Source organism: Harpegnathos saltator, unplaced genomic scaffold (assembly GCF_003227715.2).
Source record: "Harpegnathos saltator strain DR-91 unplaced genomic scaffold, Hsal_v8.6 scaffold498, whole genome shotgun sequence".
In the NCBI taxonomy this organism is placed as follows: Eukaryota; Metazoa; Arthropoda; class Insecta; order Hymenoptera; family Formicidae; genus Harpegnathos; species Harpegnathos saltator.
Genome location: NW_020230313.1, coordinates 896,489 through 910,887, shown reverse-complemented (window position 1 = coordinate 910,887; position 14,399 = coordinate 896,489). Strand labels below are relative to the sequence as shown.

Genomic DNA, 14,399 nt, shown 5'->3' with positions numbered 1-14,399 from the left:
TTATTACGACCGGTAAATTTAATTATCGCGGGCGCGCGCAGTTTGCACTTTCGACCCGGATATTTCCTTGAATTGAAGTAACTTGAATCGTTTATTTCGACGAGGCCGTTCGCTGAAATATCGCGGCGGCGATGTTGCGATTTGCAATTCACCGAACGCTAAAGAAACTTCCATCGCGAGCTTCTTTACTCATTTGCGTCAAAACTGAGCTGTTTGCGCAAGAAGAATCTGCTCACGTCTTGTCTCTCAACTATCGAGCCAATTGACGGCCGATTGACGATTATTTGCCCGGTGTCGCTTAGGATTGCGATACAAACGCGTTTCCTCGCGACGGCGACAGCGGTCGCGACGATGGCCGAAGACTTAATTACTCGGAGAATTCGGTGTGTTTATTATCTTATGTTTTATTCTCCATTGTCTCGACTGTCCTATTCGGCATTTCGCGATGCGCCGTGTACGAATTCAACGGCGGGAAACCCGATCGAGGGTTCGTGAGATTCGTCGTCTCATTTTCCTCTTTCCTCTTTGTCGGTCAGTCTTCGATCGCTCTCTTCCATCCTGCTGCACTCTCCGCTCTTATCACATCATTTTCGTTGCCCAACTTTCATATCGAGCGGCGATTAAGTGATAACCGTTGTGACTCTGCTCTACTGACCTCATCGCGATATCGTTGACCGCAGCCGAGCGAATGCCCCTGCTCAATTATTTCGCAAACTAATAAGATTCCGTTTGTCCGATCGGACAAAATTTCAGAATATTCCCGTATCATCTTGAAATTTCCGTCGAGCTACGTGGCACATTCAGTTTGCTTTAGTGTTAGTGAAAAAAACAGAACGTACTCTGCGTGTTGTACGACTGGAATGTTTCACAAGACCAACGAGTCAATAAACTTACTCTGTGTTTATGCAAAATGAGTCATATTGCACCTGTCATACCGATAAGTCGACTCGTAAGTCGAGTAACATGTAGATTAGAATTCTACTACTACGCATTACGTTATAAAGGAGTGTATGTTTGAATGTTTTCTTTTGCAATGCCTGCAAAGAATTAAGAGATAACATTAAATGAGCAAAACTATCGAGCAGTTGTATAAATTGAGAGTTAAATACTAGATTAAATTTAGTCACGTACGAAATAATTGGTTTTGCACTCCGGTATATGTAATTTAATCCTGGAAAGAATTCTTTTTCTTTCTTTTAAGCTACGAAACACGTAACGTCTGCATTTGTTTTAGCCTTGGTGCTTTAAATAGTACAGATATATAATTTGCCAGTTAAAATGGCTGATAATTAAGATGGCTCGATGTATTCAATGTATGCAGGTGCTAAATATAAAACCGCCAAGAAGCCAAATAATTGCCGCGTGATATAATTCATGACATGACGCACAGTAATTTTCTAGTTGCAAAGATCAAGGAAGTTTACGTATCGTTATCAACAGGAGAATTACGAGGAGCCGTCGGCCAAGTAATAATTACTTGGACTTCCCCAAGCGTATGCATATAGATAGCTAAGACGGCTTTATAAATAGAAAGAAATAAAGACATTTTAACGCGTTACTGACGTTGTTATTTGTCTCAACGGCAGGTGCAGAATTAGTTTCAACTGTCGTCGCGGGATAAAAGAGGACAAAAAAGAGACGAAAACAAGGAAAGGAGGAAAAAGAAAGAAAAAGTTCACATTAATAATAACCAACTGTAACAAAGTGTAGGCCGAACTTTCGACGAACAAGATAAAGAATGAGGTTGATAATGGCAGTCTAGGACGCTTATTCTAGCCTCTTTATTGCATTACTCTCGACCATCGTATCGTAACAGCGGACGTACGTGTATCGTCCTCCTTCCTTTTTGTTTACTCTTGGCGCCTCTTCACGGAGCGGTCAAGAAAGTCCGTAATTCAGATAACGTTTATTAATTAGTGTAACATTAATCTAAGAAGAATTATATTAAATTAATAAATGTATTTGAATAGATAACAGGTGTAAAAATTTCATTTCTTTCATTAAACATATTGTAATTATTTATGCTAAAAATAGATGAGACAGAATTGCGTTATTTGGTGCATATCAGTGCATATCAGTGGCGTAAATTGGGATATTCGATAATTTCAGTGGGCATAATTCGGGACATTTGCAGTTCACACTTAATTCTTTTATATAAATAAATAATCTTGTTTATTTTTTAATTTATATATGTGTTCCCGCTAATTTACAATAATAACTTTTAATAAAATTTATAGTCTTACTTAACACCACTTTACTTTTTAAAAAGTAAACTCTCCAAAATTAATCTTTGCTTAAAAGAGTATAATTTGGTACGTACCTTATTTTTACCTTATCTTTCTTATCTTATTATCTACCGCATTTCATCAACATTCCTGTGTGTATGTATACAGCAGTATATATAAAGATTCGGAACTACCAGATATGCCAGTTGTAGACTAAACAGAGTGACGAAACAGTGGTACGAAATTTTACAAGATCTGTCATGTCTCGAGCGACCATCATCTTACTTGTTGTATTGGCAATATCTTTTATAGGTAAGTACATATTTAATTTGAATAATCACGTCATCGCGATATTTTCAGGAGACAGTATCAATTATGTTAAATATTGCTTTTATTTATCCTTTTAAACAATTTGCTGAAAAATTCACAAGAGTTAAGTATTAACATGGAATTTATCGCATTATTTTTACCAATGCAATTAATTTTAAAAAATACTTTTAGATACATCTGCCGACAAAATAGAATGTACTCGTCCACATGAACACTACGAGTGCGGTTCGGCTTGTCAAACGAGGTGCGACAACTTAGGCCAACCTTGTCCCATAATAAACATTGTTAGTATACACATATTTTCTCTTTATTGCTTTACTACTAAAATTCTTTGGAAAAAAGATCTGTAATTTCGGGTTTATACATGAAAGAATATATCTATAATCTACGAGTGAATAAATTAACATACTAAGGTAAAAGAATGAATTGGCCACAAACCAAGATGTGTGTGTGTGTGTGTGTATAGCTATATCATTATGTGAATATTTTTATTTTTCATCAACAATGTTATATATTTATTAACTTTCTTTCAGAGATGTAACGACGCTTGTTATTGCGATAAGGGGTTTGCAAGAAAAGGTGACGACAACTCGCCGTGCGTCCCCATACGCAAATGTTCATATGCGTAATACATGATGAATAAAAGCAGTCGCGTCTAACAGCGGACGTACATATATCGTCCTCCTTTCTTTTTTTTACTCTTGGCGCCTCTTCACGGAGCAGTCAAGAAAGTCCATAATTCAGATAACGTTTATTAATTAGTGTAACATTAATCTATGAAGAATTATATTAAATTAATAAATGTGTTTGAGTAGATAACAGGTGTAAAAGTTTCATTTCTTTCATTAAACATATTGTAATTATTTATGCTAAAAATAGACGAGATAAAATTGCGTTATTTGGTGCATATCAGTGCATATCAGTGGCGTAAATTGCGATATTCTATAATTTCAGTGGGCATAATTCGGGACATCTGCAGTTCACACTTAATTCTTTTATATAAATAAATAATCTTGTTTATTTTTAATTTATATGTGTGCTCCCGCTAATTTACAATAATAACTTTTAATAAAATTTATAGTCTTACTTAACACCACTTTACTTTTTAAAAAGTAAACTTTGCAAAATTAATCTTTGCTTAAAACAGTGTAATTTGGTACGTTTACCTTATCTATGTTTCATCGACATTCCTGTGTGCATGCATACAGCAGTGTATATTATATAAAGGTTCTCGAACCAGTCATGCCAGTTGTAGATTGAACAGAGTGAAGAGAGGTACGAAATTTTACAAGATCTATCATGTCTCGAGCGACCATCATCTTACTTGTTGTATCGGCAATATTTTTTATAGGTAAGTACATATTTAATTTGAATAATCACGTCATCGCGATATTTTCAGGAGACAGTATCAATTATGTTAAATATTGCTTTTATTTATCCTTTTAAACAATTTGCTAAAAAATTCACAAGAGTTAAGTATTAACATGGAATTTATCGTATTATTTTTATCAATGCAATTAACTTTAAAAAATACTTTTAGATACATCTGCCGACAAAATAGAATGTACTCGTCCACATGAACACTACGAGTGCGGTTCGGCTTGTCAAACGAGGTGCGACAACTTAGGCCAACCTTGTCCCATAATAAACATTGTTAGTATGCACATATTTTCTCTTTATTGCTTTACTACTAAAATTTTTTGGAAAAAAGATCTATAATTTCGGATTTATACATGAAAGAACATATCTATAATCTTCAAGTGAATAAATTAACATACTAAGATAAAAGAATGAATTGGCCACAAACTAAGATGTGTGTGTGTGTGTGTATGTGTGTATAGCTATCATTATGTGAATATTTTTATGTTTCATCAACAATGTTATATATTTATTAACTTTCTTTCAGAAATGTAACGACGCTTGTTATTGCATCGATGGATACGCAAGACGAAGTAACGACAACTTGTGCATCCCCATAAGCGATTGTCCTTCAGATAGTGAATAAAAGCAAATCGCGAAGCTGATTCTTTCGATTAATTTTAACTTTTGCTTTTGTTATTCGCTTTACCAAGAATTATTTCTTATAATGTCATGCGTATGAGTTATCTCTTCTGACATATTTTTCCGTATCTTTATGAAATATATCTTGTGCAAGTAACAGCTGCTTCGTTTTACACACACAAGCTATTATTATTTTCTACTTATTAATAGAAATTAATGTTGCACTACTTAAATTATTTTGAATTTTTCCTGAATAAGTTAATGTCTCGGTTATACTTTATCTTGTGAGTACACTTACACTTTGCTACTTTCTTTTCTCTCTCAGTGCCGAGATAAATATTGAAGAGGAGATTAAAAAACAAAAAAAGATAAAAACAAAAAAAAATAAAAAAGAATATTGTTTAAAAATTAATTTTACCACACGCATCTTACACTTTTTTCAATGCTCCAGTGAAATTTGTCAAGATCTCCTAAAAAGGCCAAATAATTTTCTCCCTGTTGTTATCATACATTATTATTATGCGTATTAGTATACATCACATCATGTCGGTGTTTCATAAAATAGCTATCTCATGCCTCAGTCGTTTAATAGGCACGAGAATACACAGTCCGCGCGTATTTCTTGGTAGACCGAGAGCGCGCGGATTCGAACGAAGCCATTCTTCCGGAATATTGTTCGCTAACAAGATAATAATACCCGACGCAGAGTACACACGACGGAAGTCGGGATCCCCGCCTTTCGCCGGGTTCGGCTTCGCGTTTGCTCTAAGCTGCTTTTCGGATTAGCAAAGCTTCCATAGTCGTTGTCCGTGTTACCGTCGGCGGCCCAGGCCGCCGAACGAGGTAACCGGTTCCACGTTCCGTACAAGCGCACAATCGCGCAAGTCAAACAATTCGAACCGGTGCCAAAGAGGTGCCCTAATATTTGGCCCCGTAATGTAATCCACGAAGAAGTTGGAAGAGGACGATGTGTTAGATGAGAATGCCTTGCGTTATTCTTCAATCTGTCCATTCGCGAAATATCGCGAGACAAAGCCCTGAAAACTACAAAAACTCTGGCTGCTCTGCGCAACAAAGTCACATTTAGCAGCGTATTTCACAATTAGAATGTGTCGGACAGTTTCGATTACGAAATCCAAGCTCGCGCGCGCGATTCCTGCGCCGTGTCGATCGGCATAGCGCCGCGGGCGATCGGCGAGCGATGCACGGGAGAATACGGGGGAGGGGGTACATTTAGTCGCAAAAATTTATGCCCACACGTCCGTTGTCGACGGGTGAATCGATTGTGGAAACATTAAAAGAAATGTCCGTTAATCTCCATTGAACCGAAGAATTGCGGATGTTTCAGATATCTGGTGATCTTTTCATATTTTTCTTCCGACGCTTTCATGTCTCGCATTATGACTGCAAGCGGATTGGAAATTCGCATCTTTATTTGACGGCTCTCGAATCTTTTAGATTATTTTAGATATTTTGACGCTGCTTACGTCTCAAGATTTATTTTCATAATTTGCACCGATAAATTAACATGCTTGACGTAATTATCTCTTTATAGTCAAATTACAGGCATTTAGAAGAATCAGAGACTGACGTCTTGTATTTACCGAGCGCGTGTTGCGCGCTCTTTTCAGCTTCTCGCTAATGCGTGCAATTCTGTACAACTTTTGCAAGCAAGTGTAGCTCGGATGTAACGCACACGTGGTGAATTCAGCCCGGGTTTCGCATGCCGCACGACACGTGCGACGATTGAAACCCTCTCGTGCCACGATGCTGAGAGAGAAAGAGAGGGGCGAGAGAGAACGAGAGAGAGAGAGAGAGAGAGAGAGAGAGAGAGAGAAGGGGAGAGAGCTTCGTTGACGTACATCGAGAACAAGAAGAGATGGACGCTGGTGCCTGAGGGGTTGCTCGAGTTGCTGCCGGCATTTGTTTAATTGGGAACCGACATGGTCGTCGTGGCACCCCTCTCGATCGACCGGCCGTTCCATCCACGAGTACTCTTCGAAATTCGCACGCACAGGAGAGAGCCGCTCGCAGAAACGCAAACATTTGCGCACGCTCGCTATCGTATCCTTAATTGTGGAAAATCGAGCGAACGGGGAGCGCACGAAAAATATCGTGAAAATATTATCTTGTGTATGTGCTGTGCCTTTTGGAAATAACGACGCGTCCCTCTCCTCTCCTACGCTGTCTCTACGCCCTCTCTCGCAGCTGTATCCTCGAAACTGTAGTATGTGCAGGCCCTCTACTTGAAGCGCACGTTCATACAACATTACGAGCTTACGGCCCTTTGTTAGTTTACGTGTCGTGCAAGCTGCTATCGAAGGCCTACACCGCGAAGGGGGATTGCGAAATTTTCTGTAACCAAACATGGCCGCCAGATCAACCCTCCACAAAGCAGCGCCGATGCGAAACTCCCGGCTGCCCCGCCGGAGGTCCCGTTGCAGGGAAACGAGGGTTGAATTCGAAATGGTGCTTGGAATACACGCTACGTATTATCGCGCGTATTATTATCGTGAGTTTCTTCCCGCCCGATCGTACCGCTGATTACGAAAGTGACGTCGTATAAACCACAGAGAGGAAAGAGCGAGTGTGAGACGCGCAACGTGTATAAAATGTGAAGGTTGCTTCGTAATGTTATAGTTATCGATGAAAATGAAAAACGCAATTCAATTGCTTCGATATGTTTCGCGAGGAAACAGCGGCAAATGAACTCCGGAATGAACTCGGGAATCAAAAATTAAGGAGATATTCAGTCCCCGAGGTGATTACGCAAGATTAGCCCAAATCGGACGGCCGAAAAAGGGGAGAAATTTTCATTCCCACAAGTAGCTCGTTATCGCGCGCTTTCCTTCTTTCCAGAGATCTCTCCGCTCTCCCGTCGTTTTCTTGCCGAAACGAGCGTTCATTCCCTGTACTGGCAAATCGATTGGAAAAATGATTGGGTTCCTCAAGTGTCCTGAATGGACAGACGGTCATTACCGAGTCCGCAGTGTGAGCGGAACGAGTTTGTTTCTTTCCTTCCTTTTTTTTTGTCGCTGGGACCTTGTACGCGCCAAATTAGTTAATATCCATCCGCGTCAGCAAAAAATAATCTGTTCAACAAATAACGCGGAAGTGGACGCGGTGATGAACGCTTATGACGTCAGTTTTTCCTTTAGTTTTGCATCACAATACATTCTGTTGCACATTTCAGCGTTACCCGCGCGCCGTGAATTTACATGATCGAAGTAGAGAAGAGTATTTTCTGTTTCGCCGGTCACATGCGTGATTGTTGATCACTTAATTGTATATAATAATGGTAGAGAGATCGTTGTGCTTTTTGACATAAATTCCGAATGACAACGATGTTTCTTCTCTCTTTTGCTTTCTTTCTCGTTGACAAAGCTCTTGAATCAATTCTGTCTCTCCTCCCCTCCCCTCTCTCTCTCTCTCTCTCTCTCTCTCTCTCTCTCTCTCGACGTGATCACGATCTTGGAAATGGCGATACATGACATTTACACTGCGCCTAACATTATCGCAGTGAGACACGCCACGCCTAGTGGCACACGCGCGACCAATAACTCACCCTAGCCTCGTACATCCTCGGGACTTTATCTGTGAAAAAGGGCGAACACATTTCGAATGTCGCACCGCTTCAGTCGGCAGCGCGAATACCAAAGCGGTGTCCGCTGCTTTTCACTTTTGACGAACACAATGCCGCGCAATTGAATATCAGAATTCAGCCGAAGAATGTATAATCTCACGCGATGAAAAATGCCACGGGAACGAAAGGAGGGACACGGAGAGGGCCGGAAGAGGGCAAGATTCTCTTCGTCCGAAATTGCACACAATTGTGTGTCGCGGAGAGCGGAGGCACATATTACGTATATTGCGCGCATATCTATCGGGCATAACTTGCAAACACTCAGAGCTCAACGTTCGTGTAGCCGAGGCTCGTGCTGAAGCGGATAAGAAAGGAGTAAACCCCGGGACAGCGGCCGGATGGAAAGCGGGAGAAAGATGGAAGGTCTGCGGAGAGAATGTTGCTCGGACGAGCGAAAATACGAGAGAGGCGGATCGTCGAGTCCTGCAATCGGAAACGCTCGTCGACGTCGCTCGCGAGTGTGCGCGAGGTGTGCCGAAAGAAGAAAACGCCGAGAGAAAGAGAGAGAGAGAGAGAGAGAGAGAGAGAGAGAGAGAGAGATTCTCGTCGAGCTCGCCTGTAATCCTGACGTTATTCGTCTCGATGTCGATTTAAACTGGCGAATAATCCCGGTGCGTCGATCCTTGTCTCTCTCCCCGCGCGGAGGGAGAGACGCGATATAACGGGTCGAGGATGGCGAGAGGGTTAACGGCGGCCGATCCGGTTTTCAATGGGCGATCGACGAGAATTTAAAAGCGCTCGCCGGCGTATACACAGCCGCTCTCATAAATCCGCGTATTTCGGACAGGCCGGATCGCGAAACATCGGGGATTAAAAAGCGCGCAGCCGAAAATATCTCCTCCCTCGTGTCGGCCGCAGCCTGGCTCTCCGCGCTGCACCCACTGTCGAAGCTGCACAGCGAAACTCGCTCGGATCACCTACGCGCCGGCGGAAGATTCGACGAGGTCGCTCGAATTGCCGTCGTTCCGATCGACATTCGACTGCGGCGGGACTGGATTATCAATTCCTCTTGTTTATGCGCGCCGAAACGCTCGCGCGATTTCTGTCACACCTTTATATGAAATTCTCGGTGTTGACGTGCTGACGTGAAAATAACAGAAGGATATTCGTTTTGTGCCAGACACGTGGCGAATGAATTCCGACAAAAGGCGTGGAAAATTTCCAATTTCGGGGGCAACGTGTCGCCGGCGATATAATCGAGGACGAGTCTGCCGGGAGACCCAATATGTTGCGCGCCGCGCCGCGCCGCGCGATCAGCCGATCCTCCGGGAAACGTAATTATCGCGGGACGCGTCTCGCGTTAATCGTCGCAACGTGTGTAGCGGCCAATTCCACGAAGGGACGAGGCGAGCGTGTCACGGCCGTCGCGAAAGAAATTCAAACGTCGCGTAAGATGGATCGACCGGCCGCTCCTTCTCCGTTAAGTCGATAACACATGCCTTTCCTCACGGTGTTATTAGAGAGAGAGAGAGAGAGAGAGAGAGAGAGAGAGGGAGAGAGCCGGGCGACGAATGAATCACGCATCGACTTAATCGCGTTAACGATAAACGCCTCTCGCCTCCAAAGACCCCTCCGGCTGTGGATACAGAACCCGTCGAAACGCAAATATTGGCGCGCGCGCGATATTTTCTCTGCGATTGCCGGTGCCGAGACGCGCGCGAGTAGTCGCGGCGACTCGCGAACGCGAAATTCCCGGGTCGGCCCGCGATATTTGCACGCTCTGCGTGGACTCTCTCTGCGTGGCGTAGGCATTAATCAACGCTTTGGGGATACTTGACGCCCCGCCGATGATTTATCTTGTTTGCCAGCTTCTTAATATCCTCTCGCTGTCGGCTCGCAGCCGCGGCGCGGCGGCACGACTCGTCGTCGCTACACTACTTCATTTCAAACACGACCGCGTCCGCCTCGGAACAGCCGCCGAAACAAGCGGCGAGCTGCCGAGCCGAGCTGGGACCTGCACGCTGAATATCAAGTCGATTCTCTCGAACAGCCGCGACGCTTCTTTCCGCATGACTCTCTCTCTCTCTCTCTCTCTCTCTCTCTCTCTCTCTCTCTCTCTCTCTCTCTCTCTCTCTCTCTCTCTCTCTCTCTCTCTCTCTCTACGATTGCCATTGCCTTTATGCGGCGGCACTTCATTTCATCCGATGATTATTGTTGCCTTTTAAAGTCTTCTCCAGTCTCTCATCCATGAATATGAATTCGGTAAGTCCAAGGTGGGTGAAAAGGACGTTCCACAATGAAACCTCTTAAAAATGAAAAGGCGGAGTCTCCTCGGCTGCCTTTAAATCTCTCAAAAGAAGAGAGGCACAGAAGAGTGGTAGCTACTTACGTCCAAATGACGTAAGTAGTTAAGAGACAAAAAGAAACGCAAGAGGAAAGATAGCACAGAAGCCGCCTGAAGAGAGAGACGCATGCTAAATTGTCTCTTGAAACCTCAAACGATATTTGCAAGCTTAGGTACGCGAGCGATTCGAAATTTCCAATGTCGGCATTTAATGGAGTTTCGAGCGGCGAGAGAGCATCGACAAATACATCCGAGTATTTGTCTGCTTCTCCATTCGCGGACGCGAATGGGAAACGCGCGTGCGTGACAACGCGGAGAGAAAATAGCGACTGTACAAACGTCGTGAAATTGCGAGGTTATTAAAAAAAAAGAAAAAACGGGCGGGAGAACGCTCCCGAAAAACGCTTCGCTTTTAGCAGCGCGCGCGAAACAAGCGCGCGGAGAATAATTGGACGATAATAAATATCTCAGCGATTCTCTGCGATCGTGGAGCAAAAAGAAAAGAGCGCAATCTCGGGATAAAAGCCGCGAGCCGGGCGGGATGTTCAAACAGCGCGCGCTGCTGCACGATAAATCAAATAACGTCGCAACCGACGTAATTAAAGCGTCGCCTTTGATTAGAATAATACCGCGCAGAACGGGGAGAGAAACAAAACGGAGAAAGTCCAAGTACACAATCGAGCCGAGCGACGATGTTTGGCAAAGCTCGAACCTAACCTAACCTAACTTGTGTCCCGTGTGTATTTCGGCGGGAGGGGAGTCGATATTTCGTATAGATTCGCGTAATATGACTGCAGTAATGGGCCATTGTGTGTGTGTGTACCGTCCCCGTCATATTTTCGTCGCAATATCCGGACAGAACGAGAGAGAGAGAGAGAGAGAGAGAGAGAGAGAGAGTGCGTATATATACGACAAACAAATAAAATTCATCAAGTTCCGGCAAAATTCCGGCAAAATTCCGGCAATCGACGTATGCGTGTGTCTGCGCGGAAATTCACACTGCGGAAGCGCGTGAATTCGGGCGTAAATTTGACGATATCGATTGCCAGATCTGCAAGAACGGACGACGACGTCACTCCTGTCCAAATCTCGCGCTGCGCGAATGCGCCGCGCACGTATTGTTGTAGAAAAAGAAAGAAGTAATTTTTGAATTTAATAAGGCAATGATAACGTCCCGTGGGCATTCCCGCGGGTAGGGTGAAAAAGGTATCCGGCGCGGATACACGTAGTTCGAATTTGGCAGCCACCCCTCTGTGTACCATCTTCCCCCGCGTTTTTGTTGTAATCTCCCGAGGGATGCATGAACGCACGTACACGCGCTCGGCGCTGCGTATATCGAATGACCCTCGTCGGGGATACGCTCGCAATATACCCGGGAGTTTACAATTCCAGGGAGTTTATAAGTCCCCCCTCTTATTCCTTACTATTACGCCACATTCTATGATGCATTCTGTACAACTTAATAAAAAGAGCTATTTACAGCCGGGAGGAAGTGGAAGCGAGAAGAGGAAGAGAAGCGACAAATTTCAAAGGCGACGTCCTTGCCTTCCTTTCTCTCTCCACTCCGTGTTATTATTTCGAGGGGGCGACATATTCGCCTCGTGGCGATTCGTGGCGAGGTAATTCTCGTAATCGCGCAAAGAGACGCGAATGTCACACCAGCCGAGCCGAGCGTGGTACGCACGAATATTCTCTCATTCGATCTCGTCGCGCTCGGAATCTAAATGATTTACACGAGGAATTATTTCATCCGGACGCACGCGCTTTGCACGCACACAGTAGTACGCAAGACTGCGTACTGTTCGGCCGCACTTTTTTTATTGATTCAGTCTGAGTGCCCGTGAGCGCGAATTACCGAATTATACCGACTCGAGCGAAAATATCGCAGCGACGTGCAGATCCCGCGCCGCCGCCGCCGCCGCCGCCGCCGCCGCCGCCGCCGCCGCTCTCCATGAGAATCAATTTTGCTCCGTAAAATTGCGTTGCCGACATTAGTGACAGCCGAGGTGTTCCCGAGCGCCAAAAATTGGCGGATCGCTACGTGATCGGAATCCGGAGCAGGGGGGGAGGGGAATATCCATCGGCGTCGTCGTCGACGGGCGACTACAGCGTGACACTAACTAACGTCGTAATCAAGTAAGCAGTTTAACCGAACGATCCGGTTAGCACGACTTAGCCCTCCGTATCGACGAGGCGTCGCTAATTGGTTTACAGATCTGCCGAGGCGAAGTCGGTGCTCAAAGGTCTCTCTAGTTAACTATGTCGGCTATCCGCGACCCACCCACTGCCCTTGGGAAGCCCGCCCTTCGCAAATGTTTAATTAATGCCTCGATACCGGCCGCGGCGCGCGTCGATCAATCACTCTCGCGAAGCGCGCGCGTTTTTCGCGCGTTCTCTTCATCCCTTTCCTCGCCTCCTCGGTGAGATTCTGCTCTCTCGAGTTGCCAGACTCGGGCTGGCAATGACGCTTAAAAAGGCAAAAGGCTGCGGTATCCTTTGCCTTGAGATATATATCCCGCGTGTGTCCTGCCGGCGGAACGTTAACGAGAAGATTTACGGAGGCTCAAACGAAGAATTATATCTGACACGTGCTGTTCTTTCGACGCGTCGAGCAGCTCCCGGCATCGCGCGAGCGCGCCGCGAATTTTCATCGGGATTTATCCTCCACGAGAGGCACAAGTATGTTTTTACAATTTATATCGCAGCGAGCCCTAATTCATTCGCCGCGTCGCGCACTCGTCGAAATCTCCGCTACGAACGCGGACGCAAGCAGAAGCCGTGCGTGTACGTGCCGGAATCGAAACAACGCGGCGAACGAGAGAGAGAGAGAGAGAGAGAGAGAGAGAGAGAGAGAGAGCGCGCGGCTTTAGCTCCGCTAAAGCTAAACGTCAGGTCATTCTTCTACGAAGTGAAAAATGTCATCCGTATGCAAAACAAATTGCGCGACAGCTTTCGCGGCGTTTCATTATACACCCGCCCCCTCCCCCCTCCCCCGCGACTCACGGGGCGGCCCTCCGCGCTTTCCCTCTCGCCCGAGAAATTTCATTCTAAGCGCCGGGCCTTGCGAATGTCTGACGTCCTTTAATATCACCGTCACGCGGAACATGACGTGCGCCGTCACCTGTGGTCCTTTAAAAATGATTAACCCGCTAAAGAAGCGGCTCGGCTCAGCCGAGCTCGGCGCGACGCCGCGCCGGTGAAAAATGAAAGTCGCCCGCCTCGCGGGACGAAACAAAGGAGCCATTAGCTCCCCTTTCGCGCGCTAACGGTGACCATGGATCTTCTCTACCTCGACAATACCGTCGCGCGTGTCTCTCATTTCTCGCGAGCGAGAATCGAGCGACGTGCTCGATCGAGCCCGCGGAATCTTCGAAAGCGACTTCACGCTCCGTCCGCGTCGAGCGGCCGTGCGACTCCTCCGACAAAACCGACTCATCGAGCTGTGACGAGAGAGTCTGCTATTAATATCCTCTGTCTGTCTCTGTCTGACTACAGACCGCTCCTGCGAACCTCGCGATTTACGCGCTCGGAGTTATCGGCAACTGCGAGATCGCGCGAGAACGGAAGTCCTCGCCGAGCGCGATTCGAAGCTCGGGATCCTTTTTAAAGGCGAGAACTACCTGTTGGCGCGGAGGCCTCGTCGGCGACGAGGACTCCGCGAGAGGCCAACCGGAGCCTCTCGCCTCAAGGATCTTCGTTACGCGCTTCTTCTCGGATTCGTTACGTAAGTTCACTCGATTCTTCGCGGAATAACCGCGAATCGTTTCAATATACGCGGAAGATAAATATTCAGTGCTCTTTTTTCTCCCTCTCTTTGCTTCCCTTGTTTCTCGAGTTGCCGTAATTGTAATTTGTGCTCTTCGCGAGCCGCTCGTTAATAACTCGTGGATAAGTCAGTCCTCGGTTGCTCAATCAA

At 45.4% G+C, this 14,399-nt stretch overlaps 2 protein-coding genes across 2 annotated transcripts; both read left to right on the top strand.

Annotated features, from left to right (window-relative positions):
- Positions 1–2,405: 2,405 nt before the first annotated feature.
- Positions 2,406–3,223, top strand: LOC105181815 (inducible metalloproteinase inhibitor protein-like). The gene is made up of 3 exons (XM_011138825.3): positions 2,406–2,537; positions 2,727–2,839; positions 3,089–3,223. Exons 1-3 carry the CDS (start codon positions 2,486–2,488, stop codon positions 3,182–3,184), a joined length of 261 nt encoding a protein of 86 aa, XP_011137127.1. The 5' UTR covers positions 2,406–2,485; the 3' UTR covers positions 3,185–3,223.
- A 569-nt stretch (positions 3,224–3,792) lies between these two features.
- Positions 3,793–4,783, top strand: LOC105181816 (inducible metalloproteinase inhibitor protein-like). The gene is made up of 3 exons (XM_011138826.3): positions 3,793–3,906; positions 4,096–4,208; positions 4,462–4,783. The coding sequence occupies exons 1-3, from the start codon at positions 3,855–3,857 to the stop codon at positions 4,558–4,560; spliced, it is 264 nt and encodes an 87-aa protein (XP_011137128.2). The 5' UTR covers positions 3,793–3,854; the 3' UTR covers positions 4,561–4,783.
- Positions 4,784–14,399: the final 9,616 nt, after the last annotated feature.